We start from the raw sequence: 18,255 nt of genomic DNA on the forward strand, positions 1-18,255 counted from the left end.
ATCTAAGACAAGGAAGAGCAACCCTCCACTCTTTCCTCAGCCTGCTTGGGGACTCAGCTGGAGTCCTGTTCTTCCTATAGCAAAGCCCCTGCAGCCCAGAGTACATGGAGTCACCTCTTGGAGAACCACTTCTGCTAAGCTTGCCAGTACCTTTAATAGCTGTGCCCCTTGGGGCTGGGTGTTGGGGCCACATGGCTTTTCCTACCTGCCCAGGAGGTCGTTACTGAGTCTCCCTACCTCTGGTTCTACTCCCACCCACTATCTCACCTCCACCTAATTCTCAAGGCTTGCAAACCTAGCTATGCCTGTGTGGATAAAATGAGAGTTCCTGTGGCCAGGAGTCTCACCAGGCCCTGGTTGACTAGCTCACTGCACACCTGTGGGCAATACATGGCTGTTGACTCTATATAAAGAACTCTGCCCAGTGCTCTGGGCATGACATGGTGGCAGGGCTGCAAGGCTGCAGGAGAGCAGAGCAGAGGCTGGAGTGGTTGCAGTGCCGAGGACAGAGGACCAGAGGACTGTGCAGAAAAGCCCAGAGGACGGCTGTGTGGACAGAGAGGCCTAGAGGCAGAGACTGGCTTGCTGTATACAGACTCACTCTGAGTGAACAAGATTTTAGTGATTAATCTGCCACCGTGGAAATAAAGTTGGGTATAACCCATTCACCCCATAGAGCATTCTGTTGTCAATTTTCTTTGGTCACATTGAATCCATAGCAACCTTGCCCGGGCTGAAACTCATTGGCAAGACAGCCTGGCACATACAAGGCACTAAAAAAATATTTGGGTGAGTGTAACAAGTGAAGAAAAGAATCCTTTGCTGTGACAGTGAAGCCCCAGGCTTCCTCCAAGACTGTTCTGGTGCATAGGTCACAGGATGACAGCAGTTACCTGGCCAAGGGTGATGGCAAGACTGGTCACACCTCCCCTCAACACTGAGAATAAAACCACAGGTTCTTGGGATACTGCATTAACCCTAGAGTCCAGATATCCACTCCTAGAGGAGCTCTCTGAGGAACAGGACAGCTTGAAAGCAGCAGGTATGTTCCTTGGGAACTCCTTGCATAGAGCCTTCCAGCACAAGTTGACCCCAGGGAGGGGCATGGAAGGAAAGCTGAAGGGAGCCCCGAGGTTGCTGCTGCTCCACCGGGAAGGCTGGGAGGATGTCTCCTCTCCACATTTCACATTTCCAAGGCTTTGTTTAACTGTCTTCCCAAACAACAATGCCTCCTTGCACTTAGGCCAGCTTTCGGTAATCAGTGTTTCTAGTTGGCTCAATTAGGTTTAATTATACACACATTCTGCTTCTGAAGTTCAGGCCCTGGAGAGGTTGTCCAGCTGGGGTTTTAAGCAGCTGGAGGAGCCAAGGCACAAATGAACCTGTGAGGCGTTGACCAAGGGAGAGGCTGAACCAGGAAGGAAAATACCAACCCTGAGTGGGGTACCCCAGGAGTACGGGTGGTGGAAACTTACTGCCATGGAGATGACTAGAGCAATAGTGTGAGGGAGAGGGCCAGTTCCAGAGCTGGGAGTTTTACAAGTAGACATATTACAAACAAGCTGAAGGTCTGAGTGCCGGGGGGCAAAGGGGGCCTCTGGAGAAATCTTGCCCTGGAGCAGGCCCTGGCCTCCTGGCAATCATGCCTGTCGGCAGAGCAGCACCTCCTTGGCTCCCAAGCTCTTTCCGCATGGGATACCTGGTTCAGATCCTGGGACAGCTGCTCAACTCTACCCAAGCCCTGGCTATCTGCACTTGAAGAACGTAAGAGTACTAGCCATTTGTCAAGTGGACATCTTATAGAACACACAGGCAGCAATCACCAAAGACTTCTGTTCTGAACTAGCAAGTGGGTGAAGTCACTGCTGGTCCTTGTTTCATTGTGTGCCAGGCTGCTGAGGCTTGGGCATGGGCAGGGCTGCAGGCCCACTCCCAAACTGCCCAACTCTTTTCTTTATGCGAATAAAAAGGGCAAACTGTGGAGCCATAACTTGTCCACAGCAGAAGCCCTGGCTCGCCCTCCCCGTCTTTCCCTAGTAATGTGCCTGAATGGCTAACTCAACTTAGGGCAGAGCTTACCCTGGGGTGATGCTCATTTGGGGAAGTGGCAGCAAATGCAGGTGGGGAAAGAGGTTAGGTCAGATTTACCTAACATGTAATGTAATAAGTGCTCACTAAACTTTAGTTGCTACTGAAGCTGATGAAGAAGAGGTAGGGAAGTGTTAAGACCTAAAGGAGTGAGTTAATCCACAATCCTGGCCTTCAGAACAAGATGCATTTTAAACAAGGGCTGGTTTTATTTTCAGACTCTTTTTTAATAGAAAACAAGGATAAAACATCTCAACCCCACAATCTGCCAGCATGTCTATATTTCTACAAGATGCATGTTAGGCCATAAGACTAAATAACAAAGTTTTTAGGAGCATTTGGTTGTGAGAAATAGAAAAAGATCATAGGGCGGCCTGGGAAAGCCCAGAAGCTGAGCTGCATCCCCGAACACTAGAGCAGTCCTTGTCTTTTCAGATCCTCATACGTCTTCTTATTCACAACATTCCCACTAGAGTCTTCATACTCTTCCTAAAAGGAAAGGGCACACTGTTAGCTATGCCTCCTGGGAGAAATGTTTGGGCCTGACCTCTGGGTACCTAAGCTCATCCTGGCTCGATTCCATGGCATTCATCTGAGCCTTTCTCAGCTGGGGTTTGCAAGTGAATGAAACCCTACGGCCCCAAGCCATCCATCATGTGTGTGAACTAAGTTCTCTCGTAGGCATCTAGGATGGTACCAGTTATGACCCATTCTTGGGATAACTAAGAAAATAGTTCATTCAAATCATTCTGTGTTTAAGGTGAGGAACCCTGGTTGACAGAGGCTCACCTAAGACAACAGTTTTAAATGGTTCCCAAGAACTCTAGGTTTCCCAAGAGGCCAATGCAGGGGTTGAAATGGAGGCCAAGGAGACTGAGCTTCCCCACTTTCAGAGCAGTTCTCCTGTACTTTGCTTTATTTACTGGAGTTCTACATCAGTCTGAAAAGGGCTTTGCTACTAAAAAAGGAATACTGAAAACCACTGAGACTTAAAAGGGAGCTGCTACCAAACCTCACATTACATGTCATTCCTCATCTCTGAAATCTGTTTGGGACAACGGTCTCAAGACCAACAAGGATGCCTCCTCCCCCCCATGACAGGATCATCTCTTATTAGACGCTTTCCTCAAAGGAGATCCAACATATGCTATGGATTCTCAACTACTTAACTAGGGAATCCTCGTGGCAGGGCAAGACATTGGGTACTCCTGCCCGCCATTTCAAAATTCCAATCGGATACCACAACCTGTCTTAAGATGCAGATTTAGAGTCTGACACATTTAATATTACAAATATGATAGGCTTACATGTCAAGAGCCAATGTACAGATATTGTCATACAGTGCTCGTTACTACAGAACCAGGGATCATCTTTCACCTCTGCTCTATGTGGTGAGCTCTGCACTGGACGCTAGCCCTGATGCTACGTCAGCACCCACCTCAGTGTCAGGCTGCCATCGTTCTGATGCCTTCTGCAGCTTCAGCTTGGCCCACACTGTAACGTGAGAAATGTGCAGCAATCAGGACTGACAGTAGCCAGTGCGTACACAGTATTACACCACATCACCCATTAGGACATTCCTGGATGACCCCTGCCCTTGAGACTCTGGCCTGCCCCACACAGGAATTTCACTTCTGGACTATCTGTAGACAAAACCCCTTCCTCTACAAAACTTACCATCATCTTTGCTTAGCTGTGAAATAAAAATTCGATCAAATATAACCAAAGGCCTCTTAGAGAACTGACATATTCCCAGAGGAAGTTAATGTGGTACAGCCCATGGGAATTGAGAGAGAAAGCGACAACAGTCTTGAAGTTCATTACGAAGAGAAATATAACACTAGATGTTGTCAAATATGTTTATGTGAAGCCTGATTATGTGAAGTGCATATTTCAAAGACTTCAGAGAGGGAAAAAAGGTGAAATATCAGCCAAAGAGTCTGAAGAGAAGTGGCTCAGTAAACGCTGGAGACCTAAAACAAGAGTTCTGGCAGTTCAGTAACACATTATCTCAGTGAAGATGAAAAGGGTCAGGCATCTACAGAAGCCACTGCAGCTTCGGAGGCGGTGATCAGACACGTACACAAGACAGGACAGATATAAAACCAGGGAAAGAACCGCTCAAATCTGCGAGAATGGTGTCAGGAAGGTGCGCTCTCAGAACAAAGGGCTATACAGATAGGAAAGGTCTGCTTAGAGAGATGATAAAAGTATTTACAGATGACAATGAGGAGACATAACTACTAGATTCCTATATGCTTCCACAGTCTCCATCAAGCAGAACAAGACATGGGAAGATTAGAAGAAATATCATAGAAAGTTTTAGCCTAAAATGGGAAAGAAATAGTAAATGAGACAATATGAGAAAATGCTTAGCTCTGTGCCTGGTATAGAGATGCTAGACTAATCATCTTTTTCTTCCTTGCTAATTGCTTTAAATTAGCTGGAGTCTTCAGGCCCTGATAATATGCACATCACAAAAGATTGGAGAATTATTGTGTGCCACAATGTGCCAGGGCAGGGCCTTGTCAGACTCTTTGTCCAGGCCATTGCAGGAACCCAACCCACAGTAGCACTAAAATACTGGACATTGTAAAGCTGTCATTATTTTCTTAAAGAAAAAAATGGATATAGGAAACTGGAGCAGTAAGAGAGACGTTACTCTTCAGAGGGATCTGCAAACAATTAGAAAAGAATGGGATCACCTCTAGGCATCAGTGTGGGTTCACTAAGAATCAAGTGAAGCAAACTAACTGAATTTCCTGTTTTTGAGGAGATAGCGACCCAATGAAAAGCCACAGGGATGTCATGATTTTAGCAAAGCAACTGCTCTCTTAGGCAATGTCCCTAGGATCCATTATAACATTTAAATATTACCCTATTATTGTAAACAAGATGGTGATATTTGAACTTGATGCTATTAGTTTGTTAGGTAGATTTATACTGGTGAATATTGGTCAGTGGTGACCAACCACCTAAATGGGGATCTCTGGTGGCAACTCTACACGGCTCTTTCTTAGCTGTCTTTCATCCAGTTTTTAAAAAAATATCTTAAGTCTGGAAAAATGGAATAATTAACATAATACATTTATAAGTAAACTCCTTCATTTAAATAAAAAAAAAAAAAAGATTGTAATTAAATGATAGTACTGAATCCCTCCCTGCTGGCTAAAACTCCAAAATAAAAACTTCAACAAAATGATCTAAAACCAAGACTAAGAAGTCAGTAACAGTGTAACAGCGAAAGGTTAATTCCTGCCCATTCCCTTGTTAGGGAACCCAACTTCCCAGATGTCTTCTGGAAGCAGCAGTCCTATCTAACAAGTGACTACTTTCACTACCAGTTCCTGGAGACACAGCTTCTGGACTACAGACAGTATCTGACCCAGTCAGGCCTACCTATCATCTCTCCCAAGGTTAGAAATTGGGACACTGAGGGACTGAATGAGCGGTCCTGTCAACATAGAAATAAGCTTATGGAGACCATTTCTATTTTTTCCTTTATATCTGTAGTTCTTAACACATGAAAATCAATTCATAAAAATACACATACATCCACTAACTCACATCTTGCATACAGGGGGGTTAACAGACCACAGTTAAAAGGCCTATTTAATGCTCAGCACAGGGCTCTTCTCAAGGGGAAAACAATCAGTACTGCTGACTAACTCTTGCCCTCAAAATGGAGTAACTGTACGACTGCTGTAGCTTTTACAGATCCGCAGCCTGCGGCCTTCAGGCCCGAAGCACCAGGGTATTGGGACAGTGAGTTGTAGCAGTGGCCACCTAGTCTGGCCTTGGGAACAATAAAGCTTACTTACAGGAGACAGCATCTTCAATCTGTGTCACATTAGCAAAGTGGGCAGTATTTGGGATGCCCAAACACCTCATGCCATGAGCATGACGCCACTCCTAGAAGAGAGAAAGGGCAACGTGAAACGCGAAACGGCACACAGAGCACTAGCTCCATTTTACTCATAAGCCCTAACCCGGCCCTTTGCAGAAGATCCTCCTAAAGGCAGCATTCCTTCTGTGGCTCATGTTTGTGCAGAGGCAGCTGTGACTGACAGCGATCTCAAAGCAGTACTACAGTGTTCGCATCATTGGGCAGGTTTGTAACGTCTAGCTTCTAGATCCAATAGCCTTCCAGACAAACAAGACCACAGAAAACCACCAGAACTCTAACTAGTTACCTCCCATGCAACCCCCACCAGCAGCATGAATAAGCCTTACTGCCAGCAGGCCAGCGTCATCTTTGGCAGTAAAGGAGAACACTGTTTATCAGGTATAAGCAAGGATGTGAAAGCGCAGGAAGAGACACTGCCGCCATGACAGTTTTGGCTCAGGGATGGCAAATGCCTTAGGTTTTATCCTGGATGCTCATGGCACTTCCAATTCACTGGAGGTAGTGTTGGGATTCAAGACTACTCAGGGGCTCAGCAGAAAAGACCCAGGATTAATCAGTGATGTGTGTCTGTCTGAGGGAGGGAGACAGGAGTTCACAGAAATTCTCCACCCTTGGTCTAGCAAGTCTTTTCCATGCTTTAACACTTCCTTCCAAGTACTAAGAACTGAGGCAGAAACAAAACAAGGCTCAATCCACTTAGTGAAGTATTATCCAGATAATGTCTGGTCTCAAGAACAGCTTAATAAATGTTATCCCTTTAGCCTCTTTTTTTCAAAAGGCAGAGGCCCAGTTAAGACCCAAAAAGGGTGGTCAGCTCCTTCCTGGGTTCAGTGTACTGGCAATGGGCTAGAGAAATGACCAAAGAATAAGAGACTGGTCTAAGATGCTACAGAAAGACAGAGAGAGAAGTACAATAACAAATGAGAGGAAACTGAAATGAGGTTCAAACAGCAGGGTGGGAGAATGCCTCCAGAAACCAAGTCAGGTATTGTTCAAGGCTAGCCCTGGTGCCAAAGACCAGATGCCACATGCTTGACTGGAGACCCATTCCTCTGATTCTCAGGTTCTGGACTAGTGATCTTCTCAGGCTCCTGCTATCCTCTTTTCTAGAAGACTCATGCTTCATGCTTCAATTTTCAGGAGAAATGGCTTGAATTCCTTACAGCAAAATGCCGCTGGAAGGCCTTGGGACCCCGGTAGGTGTAGTTTCCACAAATCTCACAGTTGTAGTTGATATTTAGGCCATGAAGCTTATACAACCAGTATGGAATAGGCTAAAATAAATCAGGTAAGAGACAGTATTAGACTAGCAGCTGCAACTGCATCTAAAATGGGAAGCAGGGAGACAAAAGGTGGCCCTGAGACTTACTTTGCCATCCCAGCCAAGGGGCAGGTTTTTGGGGTTGTAAATGATCTCGTTCTCTTCATCCTCACTTTCACTCTCACTGATCTGCTCCTCCTCCTCCTCCTCTCGCTCTTCTCCTGTCCTGGCCTGCTTGCGCTGTACATTTTCATGAGTGAGATGTCGCTGTTCCTGAGCCAGGCCCATGAATAAAAAGGATGTCAGAGAAGCAGAGCAGAACAAGAAGGGACATGTCCTGTTTTCCTACAATCCTGGCTGACCCCTCACTTCCCAGGGTAAGGTTCTCTTCCTTGTACATTAAAGGGGAAGCCTTGCCTTCATATCAGAACTTCTTATCGTCAGGCCCTCCCTGATCCAAAAGGAAGAAACCAAAGGTTTCATGTCTCCTGCTTACATTTTTCACCTGAAGCTACACACTATCACAGAACAATAGAGAACAAAATCTTTTCTCTTCTGCCTCTAAAATATTTTCTGACCTGGTCCTTTCTTCTTCCCACTGTTACTGCCCTTACCAGGAATGACAGCCTTCTAGTTTGCCCTAAGTCTCTCCTCATTCTAGTCCAGCTTCCATTTTGTTCCCAGATTTATCTGTGTAAGAAATCAATCTTATAGTACATTCTGCTTAAAGAACTTTTATTGGTGGTCTACTATTTAAGGACAAAGTCCACATTTCCAACATAATTCTCCAAATTTTTCTGACTGCTCCCTCCCTTATGAGGCACACTCCATACATAATGTATTTCTCATTTTTTCTTGTACATTTAATTTCCTTTCATAAAATTTCACCTTTGTGCTTGTTTCCTCTAGCTGGAATATTTTTTCTCCCTCTTTCTACACAAAAATCTCAACTTCCATGTGTTACAGCATGTGTCACATGGATGGCAGTTATTCATCTCTCTCGATCAGAGTGGGTTTTTCAAGGCTAAGAGGCTTTTTCATGTTCACCACTATATCCAAACACTCAGCACAATGTCTGGAAACCAGCATATACTAATGAATAGTGAAATAATGGCAAAAATCATAACAGTACAGAATGAGAGCAACTTCTGCAAACTCTTTTGGCTGGAATTCCAAAGGGAATGGTGCCACCTCCTGGCAGTGAAAGCAAAATGCTCTCAAAGGAGGGAGAAAGCAGTGGGTACACATTACGTCAAGGGAACAAATTAGCCTCCCAGTCACCTTTAGAGGACTGGCAACTCAGAGTGCTGCCTACACTAGCAGAGTCCAAGTTCACTGTGGAGAACATGTGTCCAGTGTCCAATGTCTGGCTAGCCTTTTACTGAAAAGCAGTTGTAATAAAGGGAACTAACAGGTAACTCTAGTTTTATAGCTGTTATATGCATGGTCCTCAAACAAGGGCAGAATGAAAATATTCATGGCAATGACAAACATATGTAAACAAGCTATTGGAGACAGAGCCACCCAATCAAAACATCATCTAAGCATCTGTAAAGGGAAAGGCTCTGAGAGAAGCTGAAAGTCACACAAAGCAGAAACACTATCAGAAAGGCTGGTCTTCTGCAGGACTCCCAGAGACACTGAGATTTTCTCAGATGGGTGCTGCCCTTCCTTCACCTTCTCTTCCCTGAAAGAGAACTATTTTATTTCCCCACCTTCCCTTACCTTCTTTCTCAGGTAAGCACCCTGGTCCGGCCAGGTCTTTCTCCACTCCCAACCCACCCTTCAGCTCCTTCTTGAGAGACCATTCAAGTCAGCTTTGCACCACTCACCTTCTAGCCCTAGTAAGGGTCTCATAATCTTCTGAACACGTAAGTAACGCTCCTTCCTAAGAAGTCACACCCGAAAAGTTGCTGCAAGTAGCTTTTTCTTACTTGCTTTTTGAGTGTCTGCTTCTCGGGTTACCTTCCAGGCATATTCTGGAGCTCAGGCAAAGAGACAGCACCACTGGGGATACTATACTGACAGGAGGGTCTAGTCTGTCTGGCCTCATGGAAATTGGGCAACCTTAGGGAATATCACCTAACAAAAGACACCTAAGAACAGAACAAGACCTCACTGAAGGGCCAACACCAAGGACCCTGCAAGAACCCTATTTTCTGCTGCCAAAGTGTAACGCCTATCCTTCCTCTTTCAATCCTAAAAAAAAAATCCCATGAACTCGTATTTCTCTGACTCTTGTACCTTGCAGCATTTACAGCCTTCTGCAGAGCCAGTTACTCACCCCAAGAATCTCTACATATTCGTAGATCTGAGCTTCCAGGAAGGCAATGTCTTTGTTCCTCTCAGTGTCTCTGAGAATTAGAAACAAGCTGCATCACTCAAGGGTTTTTTACCTAACTCCTTGTTCCGTATACTTGGGGACATTTATTTCATGGGTGCATTAAAAATTACAAGCACAAGAGAAACATCATGCTGTGAAAGCAAATGCTCTGTTCAGCTCAGGACTCGCTGATGGAAGTACTAAGGTTATTTCCTGGAATGCATGCACGGTACGTACTTTCTTTGACCTCACTGTAGAAGGTAAGGTTACAGACATATCAAGATATCTAAACTCCCATCATAACAATCTAAAAAGGAAACATGGTATTGGAGATGAGCACCCAAACAGGCAGACTTGAGCTCAAATCCTGACCCTGCTACTTAGTAACTGTGAGATAGTGGACACGTTCCGTAACTTTTCTGAGTCCTTATCTGCAAAAGATCAGTATGAAAACTACTTTTCACGGTTGTGAGAATTAGAAAAAACAGAAGTAGAAAGTGCTCTGTATAAGCAGGTGGGTCAGGAAGGGTTTCATAAACTTAGAAAAAAAAATTTCAACCTACTTAGTCTCCGTAATGTCCTGAGGTAACAAATGGTACCTGGAGCAGTTTCAAAGTTAGAGACTTCACTCACTCCAGTCACCTGGGTACAGACCATTCTAGGTTTATAACATCAACAGCACACTCTGCCATTAGCAGAGAAAAAAGCAGAATGGATCTCCATGAATCAATACCGGTGATAAAACAGGCTTTACAATCTCTGCTGCAGTAAAAATTCTACATAGCAATAACATTTTAGAACTGTAAGCAGAGGTGCCCAAGCTACTCACCGCTTGATGCCCTTCGACTTAGGGTTTTTGGCAAACAGGGAAGTGTCAAGTGACTCCAAAGACTTTCCTTTGGTGCTGAATAGCCTCTGGGCTCGCTCTTCTAGGGTCCTAAGGAGACAAGAGGGGCAAAGCATTTCAGGGTTACATTACCCTACAGGCTTATTTTTGCAGTGTGGTGTAACAGAAAGAATGGAATCAGAGACACTTAGAGATCGTGCATATACACAGTAAAATAGGACAGTTCTAATAGAAAAACCAGTCTCTTACCCGCCACACTTCAGGCCTAAAGCTAAGAGTGCTGATTTTAATCTGTCAAGACCCAGGGAGGCCAACTCCTATACATAAAAAAGAGATAAATTACAATTTTATGTAAACAGATTTTGAGAAACAAGAGATGCTCAAACTTAGGTTTAGCAGGTGTGGATATTCCTGAAACTTTGGAAAGACTAATATATTCTATAGTCAATCTTCCTAGCAATAAGCTTAAACTTTCCACAAGACTGACTCTGGGTTGAGTTCATACATAACCATACTGGTAGTACTCCATTCTACACTAGAATTATTAATTCTCAGTTTTCAAAGTTAGTTGTTAAGGTATTTTTTTTCTTTTTTTTTATCTTTCCACTTTCTTTGTAGATGCCTGGTTCCAGGAACTGGTGTTTTATTATCACACATACGTAGCATTAAAAAGAGGCAGCCAGGTGTTCCTCTGAGGCGTGAAGACAGAACCAGTACAGTTGCTAACGAACACATACCTCCCAAGAGGAGAATGCGGAGAGGTCAAGATGGGCTCCAGCATGGGTCAGGGCACTGCTTGTCTCTTTCTGGCAAGAACAATAACATGTTTATTAAGATCCAGGTTTAGAATGAAAATAAGGGAACTAGCTAAATTACCAGGTCCTGCATGGCCCCTTTCTTATACACATACGTGAATAAGAATCAAATTCCTGTGAGGGTGAAGAAAAAAACCCAGATGATTCATTCTCTCCCTGAGAGTTCAGGAAATCTCAAGTTTATCCCCAGGAATGAAAACAGATAGTATAGATTTCTAGCACATAATCTTACCAGTTTTTGGTCAGTAGAAAGCACACAGCACTAATGACATAATTGGTGAAAATCCTGGGCCCAGCCAATGGCGAGTGGGCCCTGACAATTTCATTCCAAAGTACACAAAGAAAACTTGGCACACTCAGCAGAGAATACGTAATGGTTATAATGGATCCCCACAAATCAGGATCTACTGCCCTAAAGCAGAAGCTCAAGATTAAAGTAAAATCCTTAGTTCAATTCCCCTGCACAGCCTTCACCCACACCCCCACTGAAGCTCACCGGCCATCCAGGAAAGGTACCATTCTCCCACTTCTTCTCAAACTCATTCTGAATCTTCCCAAAAAGTTCATTCTGATCTTGAAGGGGCTTCACTCGATCTGTATAATCTTGAAGGTACTCAAGCAGCATCTCCAGGTATCTACAGAGGGAATAAGCAATATAAAGAAAGCAAAAGGGTTTCTGTTTCTGACATACTGTTATGCCCTGTAAAATACAATTCCAGTGATACTAATTTTTAAAATAGGCTTGCAACTCACTTTTTTTTCTTACCATGTCTTCTTGATTCTAACCTTTCAATTAAACTCCTTTTATCCTCAAGATACAATTCCAAACACTAAAGTCATTACTCACACATAAAGATTTCAGGTAAAAAGAAAATGAAAAAAAGAAAAGAAGATCGGAGTGCAGATCACTAACCAGGGGTGTAAACACACAAACAAAACCTTTCACCTATACATCAGAGCCAGGCACCTCACTTCAGTCACAATCTGACAAAGTCTAATTTTTTCCCATTAAACTCCAAAGACAGAGGTCCCTGGACTGGAGATTTCCTTCTACAATGAGAAAATAATAAGAATAGATGGGGATAAGATCGCAGATGTGCCCATGGACACACATTCTTCCAGAGCCAGAGCATTACAAACGTTTAAAAACATGTCATTTAAAACCCCTATCTTCTAATAAACCTGGATGTCGTTCAAGTACTCCTTTCAGACAAAATTCAGAACTCTGCCAGTAAATCACCTTCTCATCAAATCCAGTAGAGAGGGGCCTAGAAACTACTAATGCTTACCTCTTATACTCTGCATTTTTCCTTTCTTTAGGAATGTCAAATAACTGGTCAAAGATGGACAGATATGTGATATAGTCCAGCTTCTGAAAAGCGAAATGACAAGAGATTTAGTTAGGTGTTTGCACTGAGTTAGTGTTATCCCCAACACATGACATCAAAACAGAGTACTGTCTAACAAAGTGACAAGGCATGGCTCGTGTTAGTCTTTTTCTTTCCTGTCATTTAATTCCTACACTAACTGGGGTGTTAATTCCATTGGACTGAGTAGAATATCAGGCACATAATTAACTCTGCAAAATAAAGATCAAATTAATAAACAATAAACTAAAAGAAGCATTTGTCAAACCCTTCCTACGTGCAAGGCACTTGGTGACACTCACTGCACCCTAAAATAGGGTCCTGAAGGTGCCATTTGTTCACTCATGCAATCACTTATTGAGGAACTTAATCATTTAACTTCCTTGTGACTTTGAGAGTGTCACATTTCATTAAATCTCATCTCCTATGATAAATTATTTTTCAATGTCTTTTTCAAAAGACATTAAGTAGCTTTTCGCTGGCAAAGATTATGTTTTGTTAATGTTCCATATAACTAATACCATGTGTGCCTAACATAGGAGCTCAATACATATTTGTGAGTTTTTAAAAATTTGTTTTTACAGAAGCAAATTATGCTTGTAATAAGTAAAACAGTAAAATTTATAAGTAAATAATACGCTTATTGTATTCACTGTAGAAACCTTTCATTTCAAATACTGTTTCATTCCCAAGAAGCACAACACCTCTTTAATCTAACCATTACAAAACATAAGACACTCTAATTGCTTAACAGTGGAAGACACTCTAGGGTCCAGGAGCCCCAGCCCAGTGTCCTGACTCACCCCTAGAATCAGAACCACTCTCCCTTCTCCCACATCTTACCTCGGAAGCCTTCAGGTTAATGTATTTGAGGTAACAGTCATGGAGATCAAGGTACCGACCGTATCCCTCTTCATCTGTGAACTCCACCAAGTCTGAAGGAATCAGAAAGATCAAGGATTCAGATACCAAAGATCACTTTTTTGGATGTGGCTTTTCAAATGACTGCTAGTTCCTTGTTTCACGAGGCAGCTCTTACCCAAATGTCCTCCCTATTCTCATAAGATGAATAGACCTCAGCTTTCCAGACCAGCGAATCTGATAGAGTACAGCACAAAATGAGTATTTTGTTCAAGGCTACTATTTTATTCTAAGTCAATCTAGCCCAGAAACCAACAAAGAGAAAACCAGTAAGAGAACCTGGCTATAAATCTCCCTGGGGCCTTGTTTTCCAGAGCTCCGAAGACAAATCTGAACTCTGCATTCATCTGTTCTTTTGTTAGTGCTGGAAAGAAATGTTAAACCCTACTTACTTTGTGCCTCTTCACTTGGATTCTCTCGAGCCTTCAGGAGCTCCTCAAATTCCACTGACATTGGCACACAGATCTGAGAGAAAGAAAAGCTCAGGTGGATTTTTCAACAAAAGGTTGCAATGTCCCAGAAATAGGCTGTACAGAAAGTTGGACTTCTGACACTTGATTTGGACTTGACTTTTCATTAGGAGCCGATTACTGTTCTCCAATTACCTTGTTTTTTGCTTTTCCTTTTTTGTGCTGTTTGACTAAAACCTGCTAAAGTCTCCCTTTATTAATTCTGCTACAAACAGGTAACCACTGTTCACAGATCTTTTCTTTTTATCCCAGCCATTCCCAAAGTTTGCTGCATCAGGATCAACTGGGGGAGCACTAAACAATCTTGATTTGCCTGATACCTAGTCATCAGAGCAGGGCAGGCATCAGTATGTTTTAAAAGATCCCCAGGTGATTTAAATATGCAGCAAAATCTGGAAACCACTGCCTCATGTATTTAAATATGCATCTTCACAAGCACATACAGGCACGTGTGAAGTTTTTATTTTGTTTTATACATCACTGGACTATGTTTTTTCACTTAGTATTTCTTGGATATCCTTCCATTTAACCATTTATTCCTCATTACCTTTCTACCAGGGCTGGAATAAGATTAACACACCAAAATGGTACTCATGTCTTTTCTCTTAGTTAACAAACAATTTCATACTCCATTCTCTAAGGCAGGGTGGGGAAACATATGCAGGTGTGCGAGAGTCCCTTCATTCACCTTCACTTAATTTCAATAAATCACCTTTCCTTCCTGGTATTTTCAGTCTTTTCCTTTTCCATTTGATCCTTTAAGTATATACATCTTCCCGTTCTTGCTTGAGATCCTCCTGTTTCTCTTTTTTTTTCTGCCAGTCTTTCAAATACATGTTCCACACTCCAAACTCCTACTTTCTCATTGCCCACTTTTACCGTGACCAGACTTCCATTCCTACCACCTCGAGAAGTAGCAATGCTGGCAGTTACCAATCAGCAACAGCTGATACCAGTGACTTCCTTTCTGAAAGTCTTGCTTACTGTCATTAAGATCACATTACCTGCAGTTGTCCTGTGACCTCTCTAATGGAAGTATTCCTAGGACACTTTACAGTTCAGAAGCTCTAACACTCTCTCTTCACATTGTCTCTCTCCTAGAACTTTGACTCATGGCTTCAAGCATCAAGTCCATGTGATAATTCTAAAATCTAAACCACAAGCCTTTACCTCTTGCCTGAGCCCCAGTTACCTAACTTTAGCTGCTCATGGGACACTTCTACCTAGATACAACATCACCTGAAAATCTGCATATGTAAAAATTAATTCCCACTGCAAATGAGTTACACCTTTCTTTATTTCTATCAACGGAACAAACAGCTTTCCAGTTACACCATCCTGAAAGCTGAGAGTAATTGTTGACCCATCCCTCTCCACTGTCCCCCTATAATTCTTTTGGTCAGCTATACAATATACTTAATGGGTTCTGGATAATTGAGACATAATTCCTGCTCCTTACAATTTTACAACACAGTGGGGAAGACACTGTCATAAAATAGGACAGTATCATAAAGAAAGGAAAGATTAATCAGGAGTGGGGCCAGGGTGGTAAGACTAGGAAAGATAGTTAATGAAAGAGTTGGCCTCAGGGCTGAGTCTTGAGGGTATAATGATCACTGAAATAGAGTAAAGCCTCTTTGTGTCAGTTGGGTGCCCTGGTTAGCAGACTTCAAGACAGTTAGGAGAGCAAGCAGTTTATGGGGGTGGGGGGCTTGGGGGTGGTATACCTGTGAAAGACAAAAAAGAAAAGAGGAGATCATTATGCTTGGGCAGGGAGAGCTTAACCCATGAGGCAGACGGGAGTCTTCATCACCCCAATGGGGAGCTTGCAGCAGAGGTGGCTCCTTAGAAGGGCCTTGTAGTGGGCAGAAATAGGCAGGCCATCATACCTGTGATGTGCTCAGTCGGTGGCTGGAGCCAGGGATGAGTACAGCCTTGGCTTAAAGCTGGGGGGGGGGGGTGCGGACTGAAAACACTGAAGTTGTAATATGTCAACTAAATATGCTTCTTGCAGCTAAAGGGCAAGTTCTTTTTTGAAGGGATATCAGTGTGGCACATCTCCTTTTTCCTTATACCCTTCCTTTAATATGCTCTTTGGGCAGGCCTGGAAAAAGTCCTTTGACGCCATACCTCATTGGGGTGTTTCCGGTGGAATTCCTTTATTTGCTTGAGTCTATTATAAAATTCAGCAAACTCATTGGGTCCTGAAATGGCATTGAGCTCCTCTTTTCGTAACCTGCAATTCCAGGAAAAATCCAAGGAACACAGAGCACAAAGTCAGTCCTTTAATCATGGCTCCTCAGAAGCACTAACTCCTGGACTGGCTGTGACTGTCACTTACCCATCCTTATCATCATACAAATCCCTCAGATTCCCGCTGACTTCCATATACCTCTGAAAGGCAAACACAAACCCATCAGAATGGAGCAAGCTCCACAGCTACCGGATAAGCCACCAAAAAGACCTCTCTAGTCAAAGCCCAGAGAAACCTTGAGAGATACGGTGTTAAAAGTTCCTGTGCTTTCTGGCATCTTTAATAGCACTGGTTCTTGGTTAGTTTTTTAAACAAGTCAATTTGAAGATTACCTAGCTGATGTGGCAGAGAGTTCCTATACTGACATACTACTGATACTTAAATTTCCTTAGAAAAGCCAGAGAGCCATATAACAGAGTCACTCTTTGCTAAACAGCTTTTCCTACCTGAGACCCTCAAAGATAAAAGGGAGGTTTGGGCCAAGATGATTTTCACTACAAAAGCTTGGTTGAAGAGTTCACAGGCTAAATAAAACATCATACAGCTTCCTTTGGATTCAAGCTCAAGATGGTACAGATACATAGTCCCTTCTTCAGAACTTTTGGGAACAGATTTATTTAAGAATTTGGAATTTTTAACTCCAGAAAGGTACTGTGTATTATATTTATTATCCCTAGTGGAATCTGGAACACATATTAATAATTCTGCAGTGAAACTTATGCATTATTTACTAAGTGGGATAAAGACGATAAAAAGCCTCTCATCTGTTCAGGTTGGGTTTTGCTTCTAAATGAGATCAAGTCAGACTTTGTCACTAAGTAATTAAAAAGAACAAAAAACCCCAAGAAAACTGTTTTCAGAATATTTGGGATCTGGGAATTGGATAAGGGACTAGGTCCTTGTCTAATTATCTCCTGCAAATCAGAAACTCAGTTTCTATTAGGTCTTTTATTCCTTTCTAAACAGATTTTAAACATAGGCAAGAGTAGACAGCACAGTACAATGAACCTCCATTTACCTATCACTCAGCTTTAATAAGTATCAACGCTTTGATTTTGATTCATTCTCTAAATTTAACTGTTAAGAAACTTAGAACTATTACTAGGCAAATGCAGTTCGGAAGACTGCATGTAAAAATACCTCAAATACTTCAAAAGGTGTTCTGGGAGAAAAACACTCATATGCTGCATTCTCTTTGGGGGAGAAGGAATAGTACCTTCTGTGCCTATGCCACGGACTCCTCATAACCATTCTTTACACATCCATGGAGGGCACACGATGCAATAACAAAGGGTGTCTTCCGAGTAACTGGGAATGAATAAGAGCTCCCCGTTCAGAGAAGTGAGGAAGGGCAGTTCAGCACCCAGTTTTGGGAGCCCCGTGGACGTCTCCGGGGAGACCCCGTGACTGACCAATCTGGTTATCTTTGGCCAGAGCTCAATTAGAGACCCCCGCCCCCGCCCCCCCTTTTTTCCTGCTCATTCCGACCCAAAGAGAAGCGGACAGTGGGACACTCACATCTTGCATGGCCCGTGTGCGGTGGTCGGAATTGATTTGGTCCCGGAGCTGCAGTAAGGCAAACAGGACACAGACGCCGTTAGTCGGAGTTCTCAAGTTGGAAAGGCCGCCCGAGGGAGGAGCTTATCCGCTGAGGTCTTAGCGGCTGAAGCAGAGAGGCCCCCGCGACGTGGGCCCCGGGAGGAGAGGGAGCCCGAGAGTGGGCCGGGGCGGTGCGCGGGGAAGGTCTGAGGGCCAAAGTAAGCTCTCTGCGGTTAAACAGGCAAGGGGCCTAGCCTCAGATGGGGCTCTTGCCCAGACCCCACTCACCGTGGACTTTTTAGTGAGCATTTCTTTGGCCATGACGTCCATGAGCCTTTCCTTTTCCTCGTGATATCGCCGCTGCTGCTCCAGAATTGTCTCCATTTTCCCTCCACCAACGTACCGCTATTGAGGCCACAGATACAGCCGGAAACAACTCCTGCCGCCTTATGTGCTTGTGTCC

The 18,255-nt window shown here is 43.4% G+C and overlaps 1 protein-coding gene across 1 annotated transcript; it reads right to left on the minus strand.

Annotated features, from left to right (window-relative positions):
* Window positions 1-2,294: 2,294 nt before the first annotated feature.
* Window positions 2,295-18,255, minus strand: SF3A3 (splicing factor 3a subunit 3). The gene is made up of 17 exons (XM_036876569.2): window positions 18,081-18,255; window positions 17,772-17,819; window positions 16,341-16,393; window positions 16,130-16,235; window positions 13,922-13,994; window positions 13,452-13,543; window positions 12,531-12,613; window positions 11,738-11,876; window positions 11,164-11,232; window positions 10,676-10,743; window positions 10,409-10,516; window positions 9,541-9,610; window positions 7,365-7,529; window positions 7,159-7,269; window positions 5,910-6,000; window positions 3,527-3,582; window positions 2,295-2,577 (listed from the first exon to the last, which is right to left on the minus strand). Exons 1-17 carry the CDS (start codon window positions 18,174-18,176, stop codon window positions 2,500-2,502), a joined length of 1,506 nt encoding a protein of 501 aa, XP_036732464.1. The 5' UTR covers window positions 18,177-18,255; the 3' UTR covers window positions 2,295-2,499.

This window comes from Manis pentadactyla, chromosome 4 (assembly GCF_030020395.1).
Source record: "Manis pentadactyla isolate mManPen7 chromosome 4, mManPen7.hap1, whole genome shotgun sequence".
Lineage (NCBI taxonomy): Eukaryota > Metazoa > Chordata > Mammalia > Pholidota > Manidae > Manis > Manis pentadactyla.

What these genes read in the sequence shown, in the direction of transcription:
- SF3A3 (XM_036876569.2), bottom strand. Translation starts at nt 18,176, where the DNA reads ATGGAGACAATTCTGGAGCAGCAGCGGCGATATCACGAGGAAAAGGAA. An exon ending in TCCAAGTGAAGAGGCACAAA is followed by an intron (nt 13,544 to 13,921) that starts GTAAGTAGGGTT and finishes TGATTCCTTCAG; the next exon opens with ACTTGGTGGAGTTCACAGAT. An exon ending in GTACCTTTCCTGGATGGCCG is followed by an intron (nt 11,233 to 11,737) that starts GTGAGCTTCAGT and finishes TGTTCTTGCCAG; the next exon opens with AAAGAGACAAGCAGTGCCCT.